This window comes from Panthera tigris, chromosome A3, assembly GCF_018350195.1.
Source record: "Panthera tigris isolate Pti1 chromosome A3, P.tigris_Pti1_mat1.1, whole genome shotgun sequence".
In the NCBI taxonomy this organism is placed as follows: domain Eukaryota; kingdom Metazoa; phylum Chordata; class Mammalia; order Carnivora; family Felidae; genus Panthera; species Panthera tigris.
The window spans coordinates 108,598,102-108,618,070 of NC_056662.1; the positions used below are offsets into that span (position 1 = coordinate 108,598,102).

At 39.8% G+C, this 19,969-nt stretch overlaps 1 protein-coding gene and 1 pseudogene across 7 annotated transcripts in view; both read right to left on the minus strand.

The window, feature by feature from the left end:
* Window positions 1-19,969, minus strand: part of RMDN2 (regulator of microtubule dynamics 2) — a 76,847-nt gene that overhangs the window by 14,500 nt on the left and 42,378 nt on the right. For 6 of the 7 annotated variants that reach the window (XM_042982144.1, XM_042982145.1, XM_007082408.3 and 3 more), the window contains 3 exons: window positions 17,844-17,919; window positions 16,349-16,426; window positions 5,369-5,467 (listed from right to left, as the gene is read on the minus strand). In XM_042982144.1, coding sequence (XP_042838078.1) covers window positions 5,369-5,467; window positions 16,349-16,426; window positions 17,844-17,919 — 253 coding nt within the window. The remainder of the gene's footprint in view (window positions 1-5,368; window positions 5,468-16,348; window positions 16,427-17,843; window positions 17,920-19,969) is intronic. The other variant, XM_007082409.3, reaches the window with a different exon arrangement.
* Window positions 13,393-15,140, minus strand: LOC102961008 (annotated as a pseudogene).

The window sequence follows — 19,969 nt, forward strand, 5'->3', positions numbered from 1 at the left end:
TGTGCCCCTTCGAAACAGCACACCTGTGTCCCTTGGATAGATACCTAGTAGTGCAATTGGTGGATCATAGAGTAATTCTATTTTTAATTTTTTGAGGAACCTCCATACTGTTTTCCCGAGTGGGTGTACCAGTTTGCATTCCTACCAGCAGTGCAAAAGAGATCCTCTTTCTCCGCATCTGTTGTTGCCCGAGTTGTTAATGTTAGCCATTCTGACAGGTGTGAGGTGGTATCTCATTATGGTTTTGATCTGTATTTCCAGGATGATGAGTGATGTTGAACATTTTTTTTTATGTGTCTGTCTGCCATCTGGATGTCTTCTTTGGAGAAGTGTCTATTCATGTCTTTTGCCCATTTCTTCACTGGATTTTTTTTTTGGGGGGGGTGGTGTTGAGTTTGATAAGTTCTTTATAGATTTTGTATACTAACCCTTTATCTATTATGTCATTTGCAAATACCTTCTTCCATTCCATTGGTTGCCTTTTAGTTTTGCTGACTGTTTCCTTCGCCGTGCAGAAGCTTTTTATTTTGATGAGGTCCCAATAGTTCAATTTTGCTTTTGTTTCCCTTGCCTCCGGAGACGTGCTGAGTAAGAAATTGCTGCTGCCGAGGTTAAAGAGGTTTTTGCCTGCTCTCTCCTCTAGGATTTTGATGGCTTCCTCTCTTACATTTAGGTCTTTCATCTATTTTGAGTTTATTTTTGTATATGGTGTAAGAAAGTGGTCCAGGTTCAATCTTCTGCATGTCGCTGTCCAGTTTTCCCAACATGATTTGTTGAAGAGACTGTCCTTATTCCATTGGATAGTCTTTCCTACTTTGTCAAAGAGTAGTTGGCCATATGTTTGTGGGTCCATTTCTGGGTTTTCTATTCTGTTCCATTGATCTCAGTGTCTGTTTTTGTGCCAGTACCATACTGTCTTGATGATTACAGCTTCGTAATAAAGCTTGAAGTCCGGGGGTGTGATGCCTCCAGCTTCGGTTTTCTTTTTCAAGATTGCTTTGGCCATTTGGGGTCTTTTGTGGTTCCATACAAATTTTAGGATTGTTTGCTCTAGCTCTGTGAAGAATGCTGGTGTTATTTTGATAGGGATTGCTTATTTCTTTAATATTGGCATTTTAATCCTGCATATATACCTTAGCACTTATGTTTAATTAGCCATCCTGATTATAAATCAGAACATCTCTTTCTTTTTGTGCTCATGGTTAAAAAAAAAAAAAAAAAAAGAAGCCACCAAAGGTACATAGGCTACTAACAACACCAACTTCCTAAAATGGAGCAGATTCTAACTTTTTACCAAAGGGCTTGCCTAAATAACAAGGAAGGTAGTTATTTAGGTAAGTACCTAATGTTCAGTGGAATGTTCTAGTTAAGAAGCAGTTCCTAGCTAGGCTCTTAGAACACCCTATAATAATACCTGGCAGAGAATATTGTAGCTGTTTACTTGGTCTTGACTGTACAAGTTCCCTGGAGACAGGAGCTGCATTGGTCATTTCTGCATTCCCTACATTTGCCATGCTGGTACTAGGTATGTGCTTAATAAACATTACTGAATAAGCTAGCATTGTTTTAAAAACATCTCAGAAACTCAAGCCATAGCCCTCCACCATATCAGGGCATAGAAGAAGGCTCTGCAGGTGGTAAAACCACTCAGGGAGATCCAGAGGTCTTATGTTGCAAACAGTGAGTGAGATCAGGGCGGTCCGTCTATCCCCCAACACTGCCACACCTGTTATCTACTACACACACCCAGGCACTGATTTCAGGCTCTCAACCTCGCCATGGGCTGCACAGGAATAGCTCTGAGAGCTTTAAAAACACTGATCAGGTTTTAAAAACACTTTGTTGTGACCCAATAATTCCATTCCTAGGTACTTATCAAAGAAAATTAAAAACATGTCTACACAAAAGCTTGCATATGAATGTTCATTGAAGCTTTATTAATAATAGCCCCAAATTGGACATAACGCAAATGTCCACCAATGGACAAATGCATAAGCAGACTGTGGTATATCCACAAAATGGAATATTACAAGGCAGTAAAAAGGAACTATGGATACACCGATGAAATGAATGAATCTCAAAACATTATGCTGAGCAAAGGAAGCCAGATACACAAAGTAAAAGCTCAATGATTCCATTTATATAAACTTTTAGAATAGGTCAAAAAAACAGAAAAGCAGATCAGTGGTTGCCTGGGGCAGGGGCTGAGGGAAATTGACAGCAGAGGGGCAAAGAGAACTCTTGAAAGTGGTGGAAATGTTCTAAATCTTAAAATGGTGGTGGTTACTTGAGTGTATTAATTTGCCAAGCTTCAATGAACTGCATACTTAAAATGGGTGCATTTTATTGAATATAAACTATATCTTAATATATTCAAAGATTCTGAAATAATTAGTCTGGGTCATGGTCTGGGCTGGCATTTTTTTTTCAAAGTTCACCCACTTATTATTTGAGAGAGAGAAAGAGAGAGAGTAAGCAAGTTGGGGAGGGGCAGAGAGAGAGGGAGAGAGAGAATCCCAAACAGGCTCTGTGCTGACAGTGTGGACTCCATGCAAGGCTCAGTCTCAGCTCTCCAGATGATTCTAATGTACAGCCAAGGGTGAAACCACTGCCCGAGGGAATTATGCCAGAATTTTGGATGAGGTGGGAAGCATGCTATAGTTTGAAAGAATTCCCACAGAGGATTCACAGATGACTCCTGATCTAAAATCACCTCCCTGGATTGCTGTGATGCTGTGGGGGATAAGATTTCACCAGTTATAAGAGCAAAATAATAGCAGTGAATGTTTATTTGTAGTTAGAGTAGTTAATGTGCGAGGTTCTGGGCCAAGAAAATTACAAGCATTATTTGATGAATTGTATCACAAATCATATAAAGTAGGTATTCATCTGCTTCACAGATGAAGAATGTAAGATTAGGAGAAATAAAGAAACACAGCCAGGTCACAGGGACAGGGAGAGGCCCAGATCTCAAACTGATTCTAAAGCTAATGCTCTACATCTCTCCAGAACTGAGATGGATGGTCTAGGGACACATTCCTGGCCCCTATGAATCCTCTTTGGAGACACAGAGCTGGGGACAGGAGTCCTACAGTCTAGGGTCCAAAAACACGACTTCCTACTGGGACTAGGGGTTGCAGACTCTCCTAGGGCATGGGATCCAAGTTCCTTCTCCTCCCCACACCTCCCAGATTTCTCATTTCCTCCCCAGCCTTTGCCCTTAGCACTCTGGGCTCCTAGGTACCCCCAGATGTTGCAGTCAATGTAGAAGGGAGCTTTCCTGATGCCTTCTGACTCTGAACAAACACCACCAAATGCATTTTCAGATAGAATCTAAGTCAAGACTGAATGGGGAGGTCCCCAAGATGATTTGCCAAGGTGTTTACATTTTAATAACATTAACATTTTCTGAGCTGATATGGAGCACTTCCTAGGAGCTAGGAAATCGCTAAGTAATTTACTTGTATTAACTTATTTAATGTTCACAACAACACTCTGAGTCAGGTACTATTCTCTCCATGTTATTGATGAATTTGAGAGAAAGGTTAAGAAACTCGTCTAATGTTAATCAGCCGGTAAGTGGCAGAACTGAGATTTAACCAGGTGGTCTAGTTCTAGAGGTTGCAATCCTTACCTCTATATCGCTGGGCCTCTGATCACTTTTGATTTTATCTGTGTAATATTTCAGGTACATTAGCACCTTAAGAATTTGGGGGCAGTGTCCTAAAGATCTGATCCCCCATTTATAACTGCTACTATGGAGAAATGAGTTTCAAGCCCCAACAACATTTTTCCTAATTAGCTTAGCACCTTCTATGAACCATTTAGCTTAAATATACCCATGATCTATATATTTTTTTAAATGTTTATTTATTTATTTTGAGAGACAGAGAGAGAGAGAGAGAGAGAGAGAGAGAGAGTGTGTGTGTGTGTGAGAATGGGGGAGGGGCAGAGAGTAAGAAAGAGAGAGAGAATCCCCAACAGACTCCACACACAGCATGAAGTCCAACTCGGGGCTTGATCCTACGACTGTGAGATCATGACCTGAGCAGAAATCAAGAGTTGGTCACGTGACCGACTAAGCCACCCAGGTGCCCCTACTATGATCTGTATTCTTATAAATTTAAAATGAAATAACAAATTACCAGTGGTGGATAAAAGGTGAAGAAATAAGGATGATACAGTTTTAAACAACATTCATGTCTTTGGTCTGCCATTGTGTGACACTAGAAAAAATTAAGCTCCTGAGGTCTTGATTTCCTTTTTTTAAGTTTTAATTTAATTTAATTTTAATTTAATTTAGAGAGAGAGACCACAGGTAAGGGAGAGGGGCAGAGAGAGACAGAATCTTAAGCAGGTTCCATGCTCAGTGCAGAGCCCGATGTGGGGCTCGATCCCATGACCCTGGGATCATGACCTGAGCCAAAATCAAGAGTTGGATGCTCAACTGACTGAGCCACACAGGTGCCCCTTGATTTCCTTTTTATAAAACAAAAAAGATGACATTAAATAAAAAATAAGAAACATCTGGCCCTTGTACTTTTATTCCCTGTACTTTTTCCCACTGGACTCATGCTTAAGCTCAGAACATTTATTTTTTTCCACAGAGCACAGTAGGTAGGCACTAAGCATTCATTCATAAATGGAAAGTACAATGAAATGTACTTGTGATCTTAGAATATGTGTTCTCTAAATCCCTTTCAGTTCTACAAAATTGATCTCTAAGATACAACAAAAAAATATGAGAAGGTACAAAATGTTGGACAATACAATTTAGAGTCTGATTTTGTCTATATTGTTACAAATCTGAAATAGGTAGCCGAAAAAGATGAAACATCTTAGTCTCTATAAGATTCTATAACTGGTTCCAGAGAAAGATAAAGGGATTAGCCTACCAGAAAGTTGATTATATGCACACACATATATTACTGTTTAGAGTTTTATTATACATTTTAAACAGGAATGAAAATACTGGTTTGGTCTGATACCCTAAGAATGTTCTAGAGAACTGTCTGCAACCTGTAGAATGGCTTTTGAAATAGCTCTCCCTTTCGGCATCTTTTAGTTCTTTAAGATTAAACTGGTTCTATATTAGGCTCATTACGAGAATTTGGAACCAAGTCTAATAATCAGGGCATGAATGCTTTTGCACATGCCCACACAACCTGGAGAGCTGCTCTTGGATTTGGTAGTAAGGGCTGTACCTAGGACCTAGGGAATAACTAGCTGCTCTGGGAAGCAGTTTGGACATGCTAAAACTAGGACTCCACCCCAGGCTTCCATTGGAGATCTACATGAAGAAGGGTAGGGGGGACTAACGCAGCTCATAGCCAGTTCGATACTAAAATAATGGATACACAAAATATACCTTAAGGAAATTTTGCAAAGCTTCTTCTACAGTTGAGGATGGTATTTTTCCAAACAGAGTAGCAGCCATTTTTTTCTCAATCCAGCTCAGTTTCGAGACCTGCAAATATGAAGCAACATCATTCTTAGAGAGTTTTCACTTTTTGAATGAAGAATCTCTCCTCAGTTAGATGTGTGTGTGTGTGTGTGTGTGTGTGTGTGTGTGTGTGCGCGTGTAGGTGTATATGTGTGTGTATGCATATAATACATAAATATGGACATATTCCTAAATAACATATACAACAGAGATCAACTTAATGATATTAATATTGTACATTCCCTTTTTTATAATTCTAACAAACTATGAGCTCTAAAAAGCACTGGTTACCAAACCAATTTAAAATACTCATGATGAGGGGCGCCTGGGTGGCTCAGTCGGTTAAGCATCCGACTTCAGCTCAGGTCACGATCTCGCACTCCGTGAGTTTGAGCCCCGCATCGGCCTCTGGGCTGATGGCTCAGAGCCTGGAGCCTGCTTCCGATTCTGTGTCTCCCTCTCTCTCGCCCCTCCCCCGTTCATGCTCTGTCTCTCTCTGTCTCAAAAATAAATAAAAAAATAATAAAAATCAGAGTCAGGGGTGGGGATGGGGAATAATGCTGATCCTGTTTGTTCATGTGATTCAAGAGTCTGAGATGGCCATACAGTATTTCTTTGCATGGAGTATAGGAGCTACCAGACCCCACCTTTTCTTTCTTACTGCCTACTTCCCGCTGCCAACCTGATCCAGAATACAGCATCACAGAAATGTAAATAGAACAAGGATCCTCAACCCAGGGGGAGTGTAGAGCGAGGTCTCAGTATACATATTTACAATCCAGGAGAAAAATTTTTTAACCAATAACCACCAAAATTAAATTTCCTGTTATCATTTATTTTTTGCTTCCTTCTCCCATCATTTTATTTTAATTCCAGTTGAGTTAACATACAGTGTTATGTTAGCTTCAGGTGTACAATATAGTGATTCAACACTGTCATATATCACTCAGTACTCTACGAGATAAGTGTACTCTTAATCCCCTTTACCTATTTCCCCCATCCACCCGCCACTGCCCCTCTGGTAACCATCTGTTCGTTCTCTTAGTCAAGTGTTTGTTTTTTGGTTTGTCTCTTTTCTTATTTCCCTTACTTGTTTCTTGAATTCCACATGTGAGTGAAATCATAAAATATTTGTCTTTCTCTAACTTATTTCACTTAGTGTTAAACCCACTAGATCTGTCATGTTGTTGCAAATGGCAAGATTCCATTCTTTTTATGGCTGAATAATATTCTACTGTGTATAAATACCACTTCTTCTTTATCTATTCATGTATCAATGGATACTTAGGTTGCTTCTATAATTTGGCTATTATAAATAATGTTGCAATAAACATAGGGGTGCATGTATTCCTTGGAATTAATGTTTTTGTATCCTTTGGTAAATATCCAGTAGTGTGATTACTGGATCATAGAGTAGTTCTATTTATAATTTTTCAAGGAACCTCCATACTACCTTCCACAGTGTCTGCACCAGTTTGCATTCCCACCAACAGTGCATAAGGGTTCCTATTTCTCTACATCCTCACCAACACTTGTTATTTCTTGTGTTCTTGATTTTAGTCATTCCAATAGATGTGAGGTGATATCTCATTGTGGTTTAGATTTCCATTTCCCTGATGATGAGTGATGTTGAACACTTATTCATGTGTCTGTTGTCCATCTGTATATCTTCTTTGGAGAAATGTCTGTTCATGTCTTCTCATGTTTTAGTTGGATTATTTGTTTTTTGGGTATTGAGTTGTATATGTTCTTCATATATTTTGGATACTAACCCTTTATCAGATATGTTATTGGCAAATATATTCTCCCATTCAGTAGGTTGTCTTTTAGTTTTTTTGGTTGTTTCCTTTGCTGTGTAGAAAATTTTTATTTTGAGGCAGTCCCAATAGTTTATTTTTGCTTCTGTTTCCCTTGCCTCAGGAGAATCATCGAGAAAGATGTTGTTATGGCCAATATCAGAGAAATTACTGCCTGTGCTCTCTTCTAGGATTTTTATGGTTTCAGGGCTCACATTTAGATCTTTATTCCATTTTGACTTCGTGTATGGTGAAAGAAAGTGATCCGGTTTCATGTTGCTGTCCAGTTTTCCCAACACCATTTGTTGAAGAGACTGTCTTTTTCCCATAGCATATTCTTGCCTCCTTTGTCAACGATCAATTGACCATGTAATTGTGGATTTACTTCTGGGCTTCCTATTCTGTTCTATTGATTACATGTCTATTTCTGTGCTGGTACAAACTGTTTTGATTGCTACAGCTTTGTAATATAACTTGAAGTCTGGAATTCTGATACTGCCACTTTCGCTTTTCAAGAATGCTTTGGCTATTCAGGGTCTTCTGTGGTTCCATACAAATTTTAGGATTGCTTGTTCTAGTTCTGTGAAAAATGCTGTTGGTATTTTGATAGGGATTGCATCAAATCTAAAGATTGCTTTGGAGAGTATAGACATTCTGACAATATTTGTTGTTCCAATACATGAGTATCGATGTCTTCCCATTTCTTTGTGTTATCTTCAGTTCCTTTCATTAATGTTTTATAGTTTTCTGAGTACTGGTCTTTCACCTCTTTAAGTTTATTCCTAGGTATTTTATTATTTTTGCTACAATAGTAAATGGGATTCTTTTTTTAATTTTTAGACATTTTATTCATTTTTGAGAGACAGAGAGAGACAGAGTGTGAGTGGGGGAGGGGCAGAGAGAGAGGGAGACACAGAATCTGAAGCAGGCTCCAGCCTCTGAGCTGACAGCACAGAGCCCGACATGGGGCACGAACTCACGGACTGCGAGATCATGCCCTAAACCAAAGTCAGACGTTCAGCCAATTGAGTCACCCAGGTGCCCTGGGATCATTTTCTTAATTTTTCTTTCTGCTGCTTTTAGAAATTCAACAGATTTCTGTACATGGGGATTTCTTATCCTGTGACCTGAATGAATTCATTTATTAGTTCTAGTAGTTTTTCGAGGAAGTCTTTATTTTTTCTACATATAGATTCTCCCAACTGCAAATAGTGAAAGTTTTACTTCTTCCCTACCAATTTGAATGCCTTGTATTTCTTCTTCTTCCCCTTCTTCTTCCCCTTTCCCTTCTCCTTCTTTTTGTCTGATTGCTGTGGCTAGGACTTCCAGTACTATGTTAAATAAAAGTGGTGAGAGTGGACATCATTGCATTGTTCCTGACCTTAGGGGAAAAGCTCTCAGTTAGCTGTTTTTCCACATAAGGCCTTTATGATGTTGAGGTAGGTTTCCTCTAAACCAACTTTGTTGAGCATGTTTATCATGAATGGATATTTACTCTGTCAAATGCTTTTTCTGCATCTATTGAAATGTTCATATGGTTTTTATCCTTTCTCTTAATAATGTGATGTATCACACTGACTGATTTGCAAACAATGAACCACTCTTGCATGCCAGAAATAAATCCCACTTGATCATGGTAAATGATTTTTTGAATCTATTGTTAGATTTGGTTTGCTATTATTTTGTTGAGGATTTTTGCATGTATGTTCATCAGAGATATTGGCTTGTAGTTATTTTTTGTAGTGTGTCTTTATCTGGTTTTGGAATCAGGGTAATGCTGGCCTATTAGAATGCATTTGGAAGTTTTCCTTCCTCTTCTATTTTTAAGAAAAGTTTGACAAGAATAAGTATTAACTCTTCTTTAAATATATGGTAGAATTCACCTGTGAAACCATCTGGACTTTTATTTGTTGGGAGTTTTTAAATTACTATTTAATTTCACTGCTGGTAATCAATCTGCTCAAATCTTGCATTTCTTCCTGTTTCAGTTTTGGTAGGTTATATAGTTTCTAGGAATTTATCTATCTCTTCTAGGTTGTCCAGTTTGTTGGCATAAATTTGCATAATATTCTCTTATAATCCTTTGTATTTCTGTGGGGTCAGTTATTTCTCCTCTTTTGTTTCTATTTGAGTCCTCTTTTTGTTTTTGTTTTTGTTTTTTTGATGAGTCTGGCTAGAGGTTTATTAATTTTGTTGCTCTTTTTAAGGAACCAACTCCTAGTTTCACTGATCTGTCCTTCCGTCCTTCCTTCCTTCCTTCCTTCCTTCCTTCCTTCCTTCCTTCCTTCCTTCCTTCCTTCCTGCCTTCCCTTCCTTCCTTCCCTTCTTTTTCTGTATCATTTATTTCTGCTCTAATCTTTATTATTTCCTTCCTTCTGCTGGATTTGGGTTTTGTTTGTTCTTCTTTTTCTAGCTGTTTTAGGTGTCATGTTAGGTTATTTGAGATTTTTCTTGCTTCTTGAGGTAGACCTGTATTGCTATAAACTTCTCTCTTAGAACCACTTTTGCTGGACCCCAAAGATTTTGGATTATTGTGTTTTCATTTTCATTTGCCTCCATGTATTTTTTTTATTTCCTCTTTAATTTTTTGGTTGACTCATCCATTGATTAGTAGCATATTATTTAACCTCCATGTATTTGTGTTCTTTCCAGATTTTTTCTTGCAGTTGATTTCTAGTTTTACAGCATTGTGATCAGAAAAGATGCATGGTATGACTTTTTGAATTTGTTGAGACTTGTTTCATGGCCTAACATGTGATCTATTCTGGAGAATGTTCCATGGGCATTTGAAAAGATATACTTATTTTTATTGCTTTTGTACTTTCTACCTTTCTTACTCTTATTGATGGTTTTTCCTTTCCACTCACAGAGTCCCCTTTAACATTTCTTATAGGGCTGGTTTAGTAGTCCTGAATTCCTTTAATTTTTGTCTGGGAAACTCTTTATCTTTCCTTCTATTCCGAATGATAGCCTTGCCAGATAGGGTATTCTTGGCTATAGATTTTTTCTTTTCAGCACTTTGAATATATCATGCCACTCCCTTCTGGCCTGCAAAGTTTCTGTTGAAGAACCTGTCTCTAGCCTTATGGGGTTTCCCTCATATGTAACTGTTTTATTTTCTCTTGCTGCTTTTAAAATTCTTTACCACTGCTTTTTGCCATTTTAATTACTATATATCTTGGTGTGGACCTCCCTGGGTTGATCTTGTTGGGGGATCTCTGTACCTCCTGGATCTAAATTTCTGTTTCCTTCTCCAAAATCAAGAAGTTTTCAGTCATTGTTTCTTCAAATATTCTGCCCTCTTTTTCCTCTTATTCTTCTTCTGGGATCCCTATAATGCAATTGTTATTACATTTGATGGAGTCACTGAGCTCCCTAAGTCTATTCTCATCTTGCATAATTTCTTTTCTCTCACTTGCTCAGCTTGATTCCTTTCTATTACTCTGTCCTCCAGATCACTGATTCGTCCTTCTGTTTCTCCTAGCCTGCTATTTATTCCATCCAGTGCACTTTTAATTTCAATTATTGAGTTCTTCAACTCTGATTGGTTCTTTGCTATTTCTGCGTTAAGGGTCTTGCTGATGTCCTCCACTCTCTTCTCAAGTCCAGTGAGTAGCTTTGTGATCATTACTCTAAATTCTCTATCAGGCCTATTACTTACCTATGTTTCCCTTAGGTCTCTTGCTGTGATTTTGTCCTGTTGTTTCATCTGGGATATATTCCTCTGTCTCCTCATTTTGCCTAACTCTCTGTGCCTGTTTCTCTGTGTTAGGAAAGGCAGATAAATCTCCTGCCCTTGAACATAGTGGGCAGGGTGTGTACCCTTAACAAGGTGGTGCTGGTCCTTTTCCACAGGAGATGTGCAGCTGCTGCCAAGACAGGGGCCAGCTGGGCCACTCTGCAAAGCACATGTGGGCAGGGGCACGGTGCTTGCAAGTTGTGTGCGTCAGTCCTCTTCTACAGGGGATGCACAGTATTTTTTGCTTCCTTTTAAAAACTTTTCTTTTTTCCCAAATATGAATATTAGAGGTTTATCATAAAAGATTAAAAGGATTCAGAAATGAATACTTAAGAGGGTACTGATACTCTCTCAACCCCATCAAGTGCCTTCCTTTCCAGTATCATCTTCTAGGTTTCTAGTAGCCATTAACCTCTATTAAACAAAATTATTCCCTTGCTTTCCTACATAGTGTTATTTATTGCTCTGTTTATTTTTGCTTTTTTTTTTTTACTTTAAAAAAATGATACCATGTTGTTTATTTCTTTCTATGACTTATTTTTTTCACTTATTATAGTTTTAAGATTTTATCCAGGTTGCTGAGTGTGACTGAAGTTCTGTCGTTTAAATAGCTGTGAAACATTCCATCATTTAAACATATGTCAGTGAGTTTTCATCCACTCTTTTGTAAATGGACATTTGGATCTTTTTCATTTTCTTGCTCTTAGGAACAAGGCTGCTGCAGGCATTCTTGTACATGCCTTCCAGAGTACATTTGCAAGACTTTCTCTAGGGTAGGCACCACTGTGGGTCATATGGTAGGCAAGTAATCAGATTTAAAAGCTAGTATCCAATTATTCCCAAAGCAGCATCTCCTACAACAATGCAAAAGTTCCTGTTGCTCCATATCTTTGCAACATCTTACACGGATATTTATAAATTTTATCAAATGAGTAAGAATAAATGGCATCTCCTTGTTGTTTTTTAATTATAATTTCTTATTTCAAGACTTATGTTTCTTAAGTTGTTTTATTTCATAATTTGAATTTAATTGCATTATGATCAGGAAACCTGTTTGATATCGATTCTTTGAAATTTATTAAGACTTGCTTCATGACCTCATATTGATCAATGTTGTGAACACTCTACATATACTGGAAAAATGTGTATCCTCCAATGGTACATTATTTTTATATGTGTATTAGATCAAGGTTATTAAATGGGAAGCTCCAATGTTTTACATGCTTAATATGGTTTTTTTTGCCTTCTTGTTTTATTAATTACCAAGAGCACATGAAAATTTAGCACTGTGCAATATCCTTTCTTCCCTTCTATGTCTTTTTATCTTTCCTTCATATTTTCTATCTCTTTGTTCCTCTGTGCTGCACTCCAGGCAACCTTTTCAGATTTACCTTAAAGTTCACTAATTTTCTCTTTAGTGGTGCCTATCAACTGCTAAATCTTTCCACTGAGTTTTCTTTTAATGTGAAATAATAGACTTTTATACCAAAATTTATCTTATCTTTTTTCTAATCTACCTGGTCAGTTTTGTAGTCTCATGCTCCTCATCTATTCCCCTCTCCCCGATTACTTTTATTTGAAAAAAAAGAAAAAACCACACTGTATAAGTAGCTATTTAACATTGTATATTCCACGGGTCCAAGATCTGAAGTCCTTTTAGATCTATTCCTGATTTTGGTTTCTGTTGACTGTCATACTTGATGGCTTATTTCTTTGTATATTCTATTATTTTTGACTGTGACCTCATCATCCTTGGGCTACTCTGCAGTTTTATAAGGCCTGTGTGCATGTATATTCTTCCAGGGAAGATCAACATTAGCTTCTGCCATTTGTTTATGCCATGAAGATCAGGATCCACTTTAAATCAGAATTTCCTTCTTGGGTTTTTGTTTGCTTGTTTGTTTTTATTTTTATTTTTATTTTTTTGAACTTTTAAAGAATTTATTCTATGAAGAAGAGACCAGGTGATGGCCACAGGCATGACAATTGGGGTCCAAAACAGAGAAAAGGTCTTTTTCATCACAAAAATCAAACTCTACCCCTAGTGTCCTTCTCTCAGGGTTTGTGTTGAGTTTCCAGACCCTTAAGCTCTATTAAGAGCCAGCTTTCACTACTTTTAGGTAAATTCACCAAAATTCCGTTCTTGTTAAAAATTGTGAATAATAATGGGGCGCCTGGGTGGTTCAGTCGGTTAAGTGTCCGACTTCGGCTCAGGTCATGATCTCGCGATCTGTGAGTTTGAGCCCCGCATCAGGCTCTGTGCTGACAGCTCGGAGCCTAGAGCCTGCTTTGGATTCTGTGTCTCCCTCTCTCTCTGCCCCTCTCCTGCTCATGCTCTCTCTCTCTCTCTGTCAAAAATAAACAAACATTAATTTTTTTTTAAAATTGTGAATAATATTTCTGTGAAAGCTGGTGAAATCAGTTAAACTCAGCATTTTGGCCGGTTCCATTTTTCTGTTTCTCATCTTAGCATAACTATCATCTGTCCGTACGACACACCCACAAGCAAGGAAAACAAAGACAGAATCCTAGCTTTTAGTTTTTACATTGTCCCCATACTCTCTGAGGGCTAGTAGCCTTCGTGAAGCTTCGTGTGGGAGTAGAAGGCTTCTTGATCCGGGAAGGATTTTCCACAGATGCTGCCCAAGCAGCCATCATCCTCCTTGCGTGAGTGACGGATGCAGCTGTCATGGGCAGCATGGGATGCAAAAGATTTACCAGAGTACTTGCATTTGAAGGGCTTTTCCCGAGTGTTGCCTGATATATGTGCAGAGGATGCTAGAGGCAGTGAACCTCTTTGTGCAATACATACACTGGGATGGTCTGTCTCCAGAGTGGATTCTCGTGTGTTTGTTTAGGCTGGAGACTGAGAGAAGCATTTCCCACACGTAGAACACTTGTGAGGCTGGTGTTTCTCGTGAACGTGCAGGACAGGGATCCGGAGCTGGTCCCACTTCTCAAAGGATCGTTTGCAGACAGAGCAGGGAAATTTCCTATCACCCTGATCCACACAAGGGGTGTACTTGAGGTGCTTGTCTCTGTAATATTTGTAGGTAAATACTTTTCCACATCTTTCACACCTGTAGCCTTCTGCAGACTCTTCAGAGGGCCCAGGCACCTGCTTCCTCTGTTCTGTGAGCTAAAGGCTCACGGGAATGTCCAAAAACTTTCCATAGCAGTCTCCATACCACACAAGGAGCTCTTGGTTCTGGCAGATATCCTTGCAGCTCTCATAAGATATCTGCCTTTGACATTGCAACCAGGCTCTGCTCCTTGGGGAAACAGGCACAGTTGACAGAGGACATCCAGTTCCCTGCACCTCCTTTTCCATCTATAAAGTGGCTCAAATGACCACCTTTGACAGCCTCGCACATCAGAGAACTGTCTGCATAGGTCTTGACTTCACTGGCATTGACCACTTTACCTTGAAAAGGTCCAAACCTGACTCCTTTGGCAACAAGCCTACTGCAGAATGCACCAAAAATGCCACACTTCACCAAACATCGTCTGCTTGAGGCAGAGACCTTCTGGTAGTTGAAGGAGTCTTTACCCAGAGTTCGACAAAAAGAAGCAGATCCAGAGCTGTCTGTGGGGACCAGGAACCCGGGAAAATGACTTCCCTTGCTGGTTTAGGAGTTTGGAGCCCTCCTCAGACCACTTGCTGGGGGAGCAAGATAATAACTGGGAGGCCTCCACCCCCTCAGGTCACCGGGAAGTGTTCGCAGCCGGCGGCGGCATGAAAATTTCAGGTCCACGGCATTGGCCACTGTCGCGTCGGCCACCAGTATGGCCCAAGCCTTCACTGGTGGCGCCTGTATACTCATGGCTGCTGTTGAGGAAGTGGGGCACCTCTCTGGGGAGCTGGGGAACTGGGTACCGCGCTGGCGGCTGGCTGTACCAGGGCGGATCGTAGAGCCGCTCCCTCCACAGGGCCAGGTTGGAGCTCAGCAAGAGAGGTGCGGACCGCACCGGAAGGCAAAGGGGGGCATAGCGTGGGATGCAGGCATGGCGGCCTCCAGCTGCGGGAAAAGTTGAACATCTTCCCCCGCAGCGGTTAGCATGTTCCCATAGCGGCCACAGGCCGGGAAAGGTGTGCAGGAGGTGTCCAGGTGTTGGGGGCGTCCTGGGCCGCCCTAGGCGGGTAGCACATGTTGCCCTTGGATCCGGCCTCACCTGGCGGCCACAGAGCCATCCTGGGGCACAGCGCGGGTCGGGTCTTCCAGAGGGCCACCATGCAACCAGCACCTCCAGGGCCCTGAGGGTGGCGGGGGCTCCGCACTGGTAGGCTGCAGGCTGGTGTTTGTTTTTAACAGTCATTTATTTTTGAGAGACAGGGAGAGACAGAGCGTGGGCAGAGGAGGGGCAGAGAAAGAAGGAGACACAGAATCCAAAGCAGGCTCCAGGCTCTGAGCCGTCAGCCGTTCGACGCGGGGCTCGAACCCACAGACCGTGAGATCATGACCTGAGCCATCCGGGCGCCCCTCCTTCTTGGGTTTTTTAAGCCTAAACATATAATGTACATTCAAGCCCCAGACTCGTGTGAGGTCGGGTTGGTGGGTTTTAAGCCTTTGGAGTCTTGTACCTTCATGAAGACTCAGATTCTTAATATCAAAAACTGGCATAATAAAAACTGCTTACAGGGCTGTTTTAAGGATTAAAGGAGATAAGAAATATAAAGTATAAACTGCACATTTGATACATAGCAGGTGTTCAACAAAAAAGCTTCCTTTTCCATTCCTAATCTTCAAACCTCAACTAACAAGCTTCCTCTTTTGCTTATGCTAATCTTCTCATTCAGAAATAGCATTTCTCTTAAGCATAATTTTTTCATGCATCCCTGAAGACGTATTTTCACATTATGTTAATTTTCTATAAACTAATGTCACTTAACACACCGGGGCTTAGACTCGCCAGCTGCCTTTATTTATTCCTATATATTTCATGTCCTTTTCTAAATTCAGGTCTTTCAAGGCAAGAACAGTAGGCACATAAATGCTCAAGACACTCTGTTAAGTGACAAAGTCCTCTCACGAAACAAAGAGTAGGACACCAACACAGGGCACACGCAGGTAGGTGGCTGATCGCCAATTGAGAGAGCACAAAGGAGACGGTGTGATTGTTGTGAGGGGAAATGGAGAGGTGGTAGGTGGAAAAGCACAGACATCTATGTATACATATAAAACCACATGCCATATGTAACATGGTATATAAACCAATCAATCATAAACTCATAAAACACGTACTGATTTTATCATTTTCCCTACAGCAGCCACCTGGTGAGACAACTAAAGAAAGAATAAGTCACTAAAAATATATCACGTAATCAAAGTATATTGAGATAAGAATTATGGATAAAAACATTCGGCTTACAGTATAACAGTATCTTCCTTTGAGGTAATACAAAAAAGGTTCTTCGGGTAAAAACTGGATTGCTTTATCCAGATGCTCCTAAAAGAAAAGTCCAAAACAAATACCATCTCTCAGGGTTCAGGTGGTGTTGAATGCAGCTGTGCCGAAATTCAAAGGGGCTTTACGGTGTTGTTTAGTCCCCCTCCTTAATCCCTACCGTTAACATAAGACGTCATACCAATAATTCAATTATCAGAAATGATTGCTCACAACTAGACCCTGACTGTGATGATGATTTCATTAAGCTATGGGTAATTTAAAGCCAACGTCACTATAAAAAGTAGAAAACCTCCAAGTGACGCTTTTGTCTGCCCATGACTTGCCTAGCTAATACTCATTCAGCAGCATGCTTGCAAGTTTCCAATGATTAGGATATAATGGAAGACAGAATAGCAGAACTGGGTTGTGGAGGAAGCTATTCCCCTGACATTATTAAAATGGGTATAGGGAGCTGCTGGAAAACAAAGAAACTTCTTAGCTCATTTATTGAGCTATCAAAGCTACAGGCACATTACAAATGATTTACACGTATACTACTTATTTTATTCATTTATCACGGTATGTTGAAGTCCTAGATTGGATTCTATTCCCCCCACCAAATCAATACGCAAGTATTTTATTCATTTATCATGGTAAGTTTAAGTCCCAGATTGGATTCTATTCCTTCCACCAAGTCAATATGCAAGTAATGTTAACTAATTAGTCCCGATCATGTTTCTGATGTTGGTGAACTCATCACCAAAAGACTAATCCTGTCTTTGAAAAAATAATACTCATCCACTACGTAAGTTCTTTCAGGATCTAGAATAATAATCTTCAATCACTCAAATACGTTTCATTTTTTTGGCACAGTACTATTTAAAGACTGTCACTTCATTTAGATAAAAAAGATAGGGACACCTGAGTGGCTCACGCAGTTAAGCATCTGACTCTTGATTTTGACTCAGGTCATGATCTCACAGTTCGTGTGCTGGAGCCCCACCTTGGACTCTTTGCTGACAGCGTGGAGACTGCTAGGGATTCTCTCTCTCCCTCTCGCTCTGTCCCTCTCCCCTTCTAACACATGCTCTCTCTCTCTCTCAAAATAAATATATAAACACTGAAAAAATAAAATAAAAATTAAAAAGATAAACTTCTTGAGATTGAGATTAATTTGGGGTTTATAGCTTTTTTTTTGAGAGACAGTGAGAGAGAGAGAGAGAGAGCACATGAGCAGGGGAGGGGCAGAGGGAGAGGGAGAGAAAGAATCTGAAGCAGGCCCCATACCCAGCATGGAGCCTGTCATGGGCTCAATTCCATGACCAATAGATCATGACCTGAGCCAAAATCAAGAGTTGGACGCTTAAGTGACTGAGCCACCCACACACCGTGAGAGATCCATTTATTAAATAATTTGATTTATGCCTTTTAATGGAACACATAGCTACATTAAAATATCTTTAATATCAAGAAATACCTTGAAGCGATGTCCATAGTTGATTTTATTTTGTAAGCCCTCAAACTCGGACACATAGCCACACAAGACTGCATACCTGAAAAGGATAAAAACAGTGGATAGTGCGTGAACTTTTTAATCAAATATACCAAGTAAACATTTTAAGAATATCTCTAAAGCATTCATTAATATTTGATGAAAGGATTCAGATAGATACAAGGGCCCTAAAAATAATAAATACTTGACATTAACATGAGGCTGGTTTCCTCAGCTATTACTGAGGATACTCACACCGTCTACCTCGTATGTGTGCCACAAGGGCAAGATACCTAAAACGTGTAATTGCTTAGAATACTACGTGGCACACAGTGAGTTTCAAGAAATATTAGCTGCTTCTATCACCATCATCAGCATCAAAGTCACAAAGAGGCTCTCAGAAAAAGTCTAGTCATAACAGTGATAAATTGAAAAAATATATTGTGTCATCATATCCCTGTTCTTCCTTAATAGAATTAAAAATAAAAATGTCACGGCCTCCCTTGATATCATTTGAAAACAAAAATAAGTATCATGACTAAGACAAACAAAGTCAAAGGTAATTTCAAAATACACTTTTTTTTAAAAGTTTATTTATGTATTTTTGAGGGGGGGCGTGTAGGGGCAGAGAGACAGGGAGAAAGAGAATCCCAAGCGGGCTCTGCACTGTCAGCACAGACCCCAACACAGGGCTCGAACTCACAGACCATGAGATCATGACCTGAGTTGACATCAAGGGTCAGATGCTCAACCCACTGAGCCACCCAGGCACCTCCACTTTTCTTTTTCTTGAAAGTTTAAAAAAAAATTGTTTATTTATTTTGAGAAAGAGAGAGAGAAAGAGAGTGAAAGTAGGGGGAGGGGCAGAGAGGGAGGAGAGACAGAATCCCAAGCAGGCTCTGCACTATCAGCACAGAGGCTGACGTGGGGCTCAATGACAAAAACCGTGAGATCGTGACCTGAGCCAAAATCAAGAGTTGGACGCTCAGCCATCTGAGCCACCTAGATGCCCCATGAATACGCTTTTCCAAAAAATTCCCCATGACCTTCAATCCTTCCTTGGAAACACTGCATACGAGAATATGGCATCCCATGAATTGTTTGCTTTTTTTTCCCACTGGGAATACAAAAGTTACATCAATAATTATTTGAAATAAGTTGGGTGCAATATTTGTTTAGCAATTTGCTCACTCCAAAACCTGGGGATATATTACTTTTCATATTCAGAGGGTTTCTGTCTGTGCAAAATATTCATTTACCTAAATCTTTGAAGAGTAGGTATTAATTGCTACTTGCATTATCATAACTGAAATGAAAGATGTAACTTTGGGTATTTATCTTGATCATTTCTGTGGATAAGCAGAACTTTCAAGTACAAAAATGAAGTGAACAATTTTCTTAATTTGGAACAGTGAGACCATTCCTGAGCACAAAAGATCCCACAATTTGCACAACTTATGACAAACAATAAAATGGTCACTTTTCAGTTATGACTTTTTTGACCTCTTAATTTTCAGTTTCTATACAATCAACCAAATCTGCAACAGTAGAAACAAGAATGATGACTAAATCAACCTATCAAAAGTGACCTGAGAACTTAACCAGATTAGGAGATGTTACTATTCACAAATTCTACCATCACATTGCCTGACACATACCTCTCACCACCCACCAGAGATTGAGTTTGTAGGAATAGATTACTGGACTCGTGAGCTCCCCTGGAAAACCGTTACTGTCACCTCCGGTCTGACCATGTTCTTCTGAAATTCTCTCTGTCGTTCTGCTTTATCATTCCTCCCAGGGAGTTCCAGAAAGTGGAGCAAAATTCCACACAGCTACATCCCCAAATTCCCCCATTTCTGTTATGGGCATTATTTGTATTTAAAACCTTAGGTCACTTAATTTAAAAAAATAAGCTTTTATTTATTAAAAAAATTTTTTTTAATGTTTCTTTAATTTTGAGAGAGAGAGAGAGAGAGAGAGAGAGAGAGAGAGTGAGTGTGTGTGAGTGGGCAAGGGGTAGAGAGAGAGGGAGACACGGAATCCAAAGCAGGCTCCAGGTTCTGAGCTGTCAGCACAGAGCCTGATGTGGGACTCGAACTCACGAACTG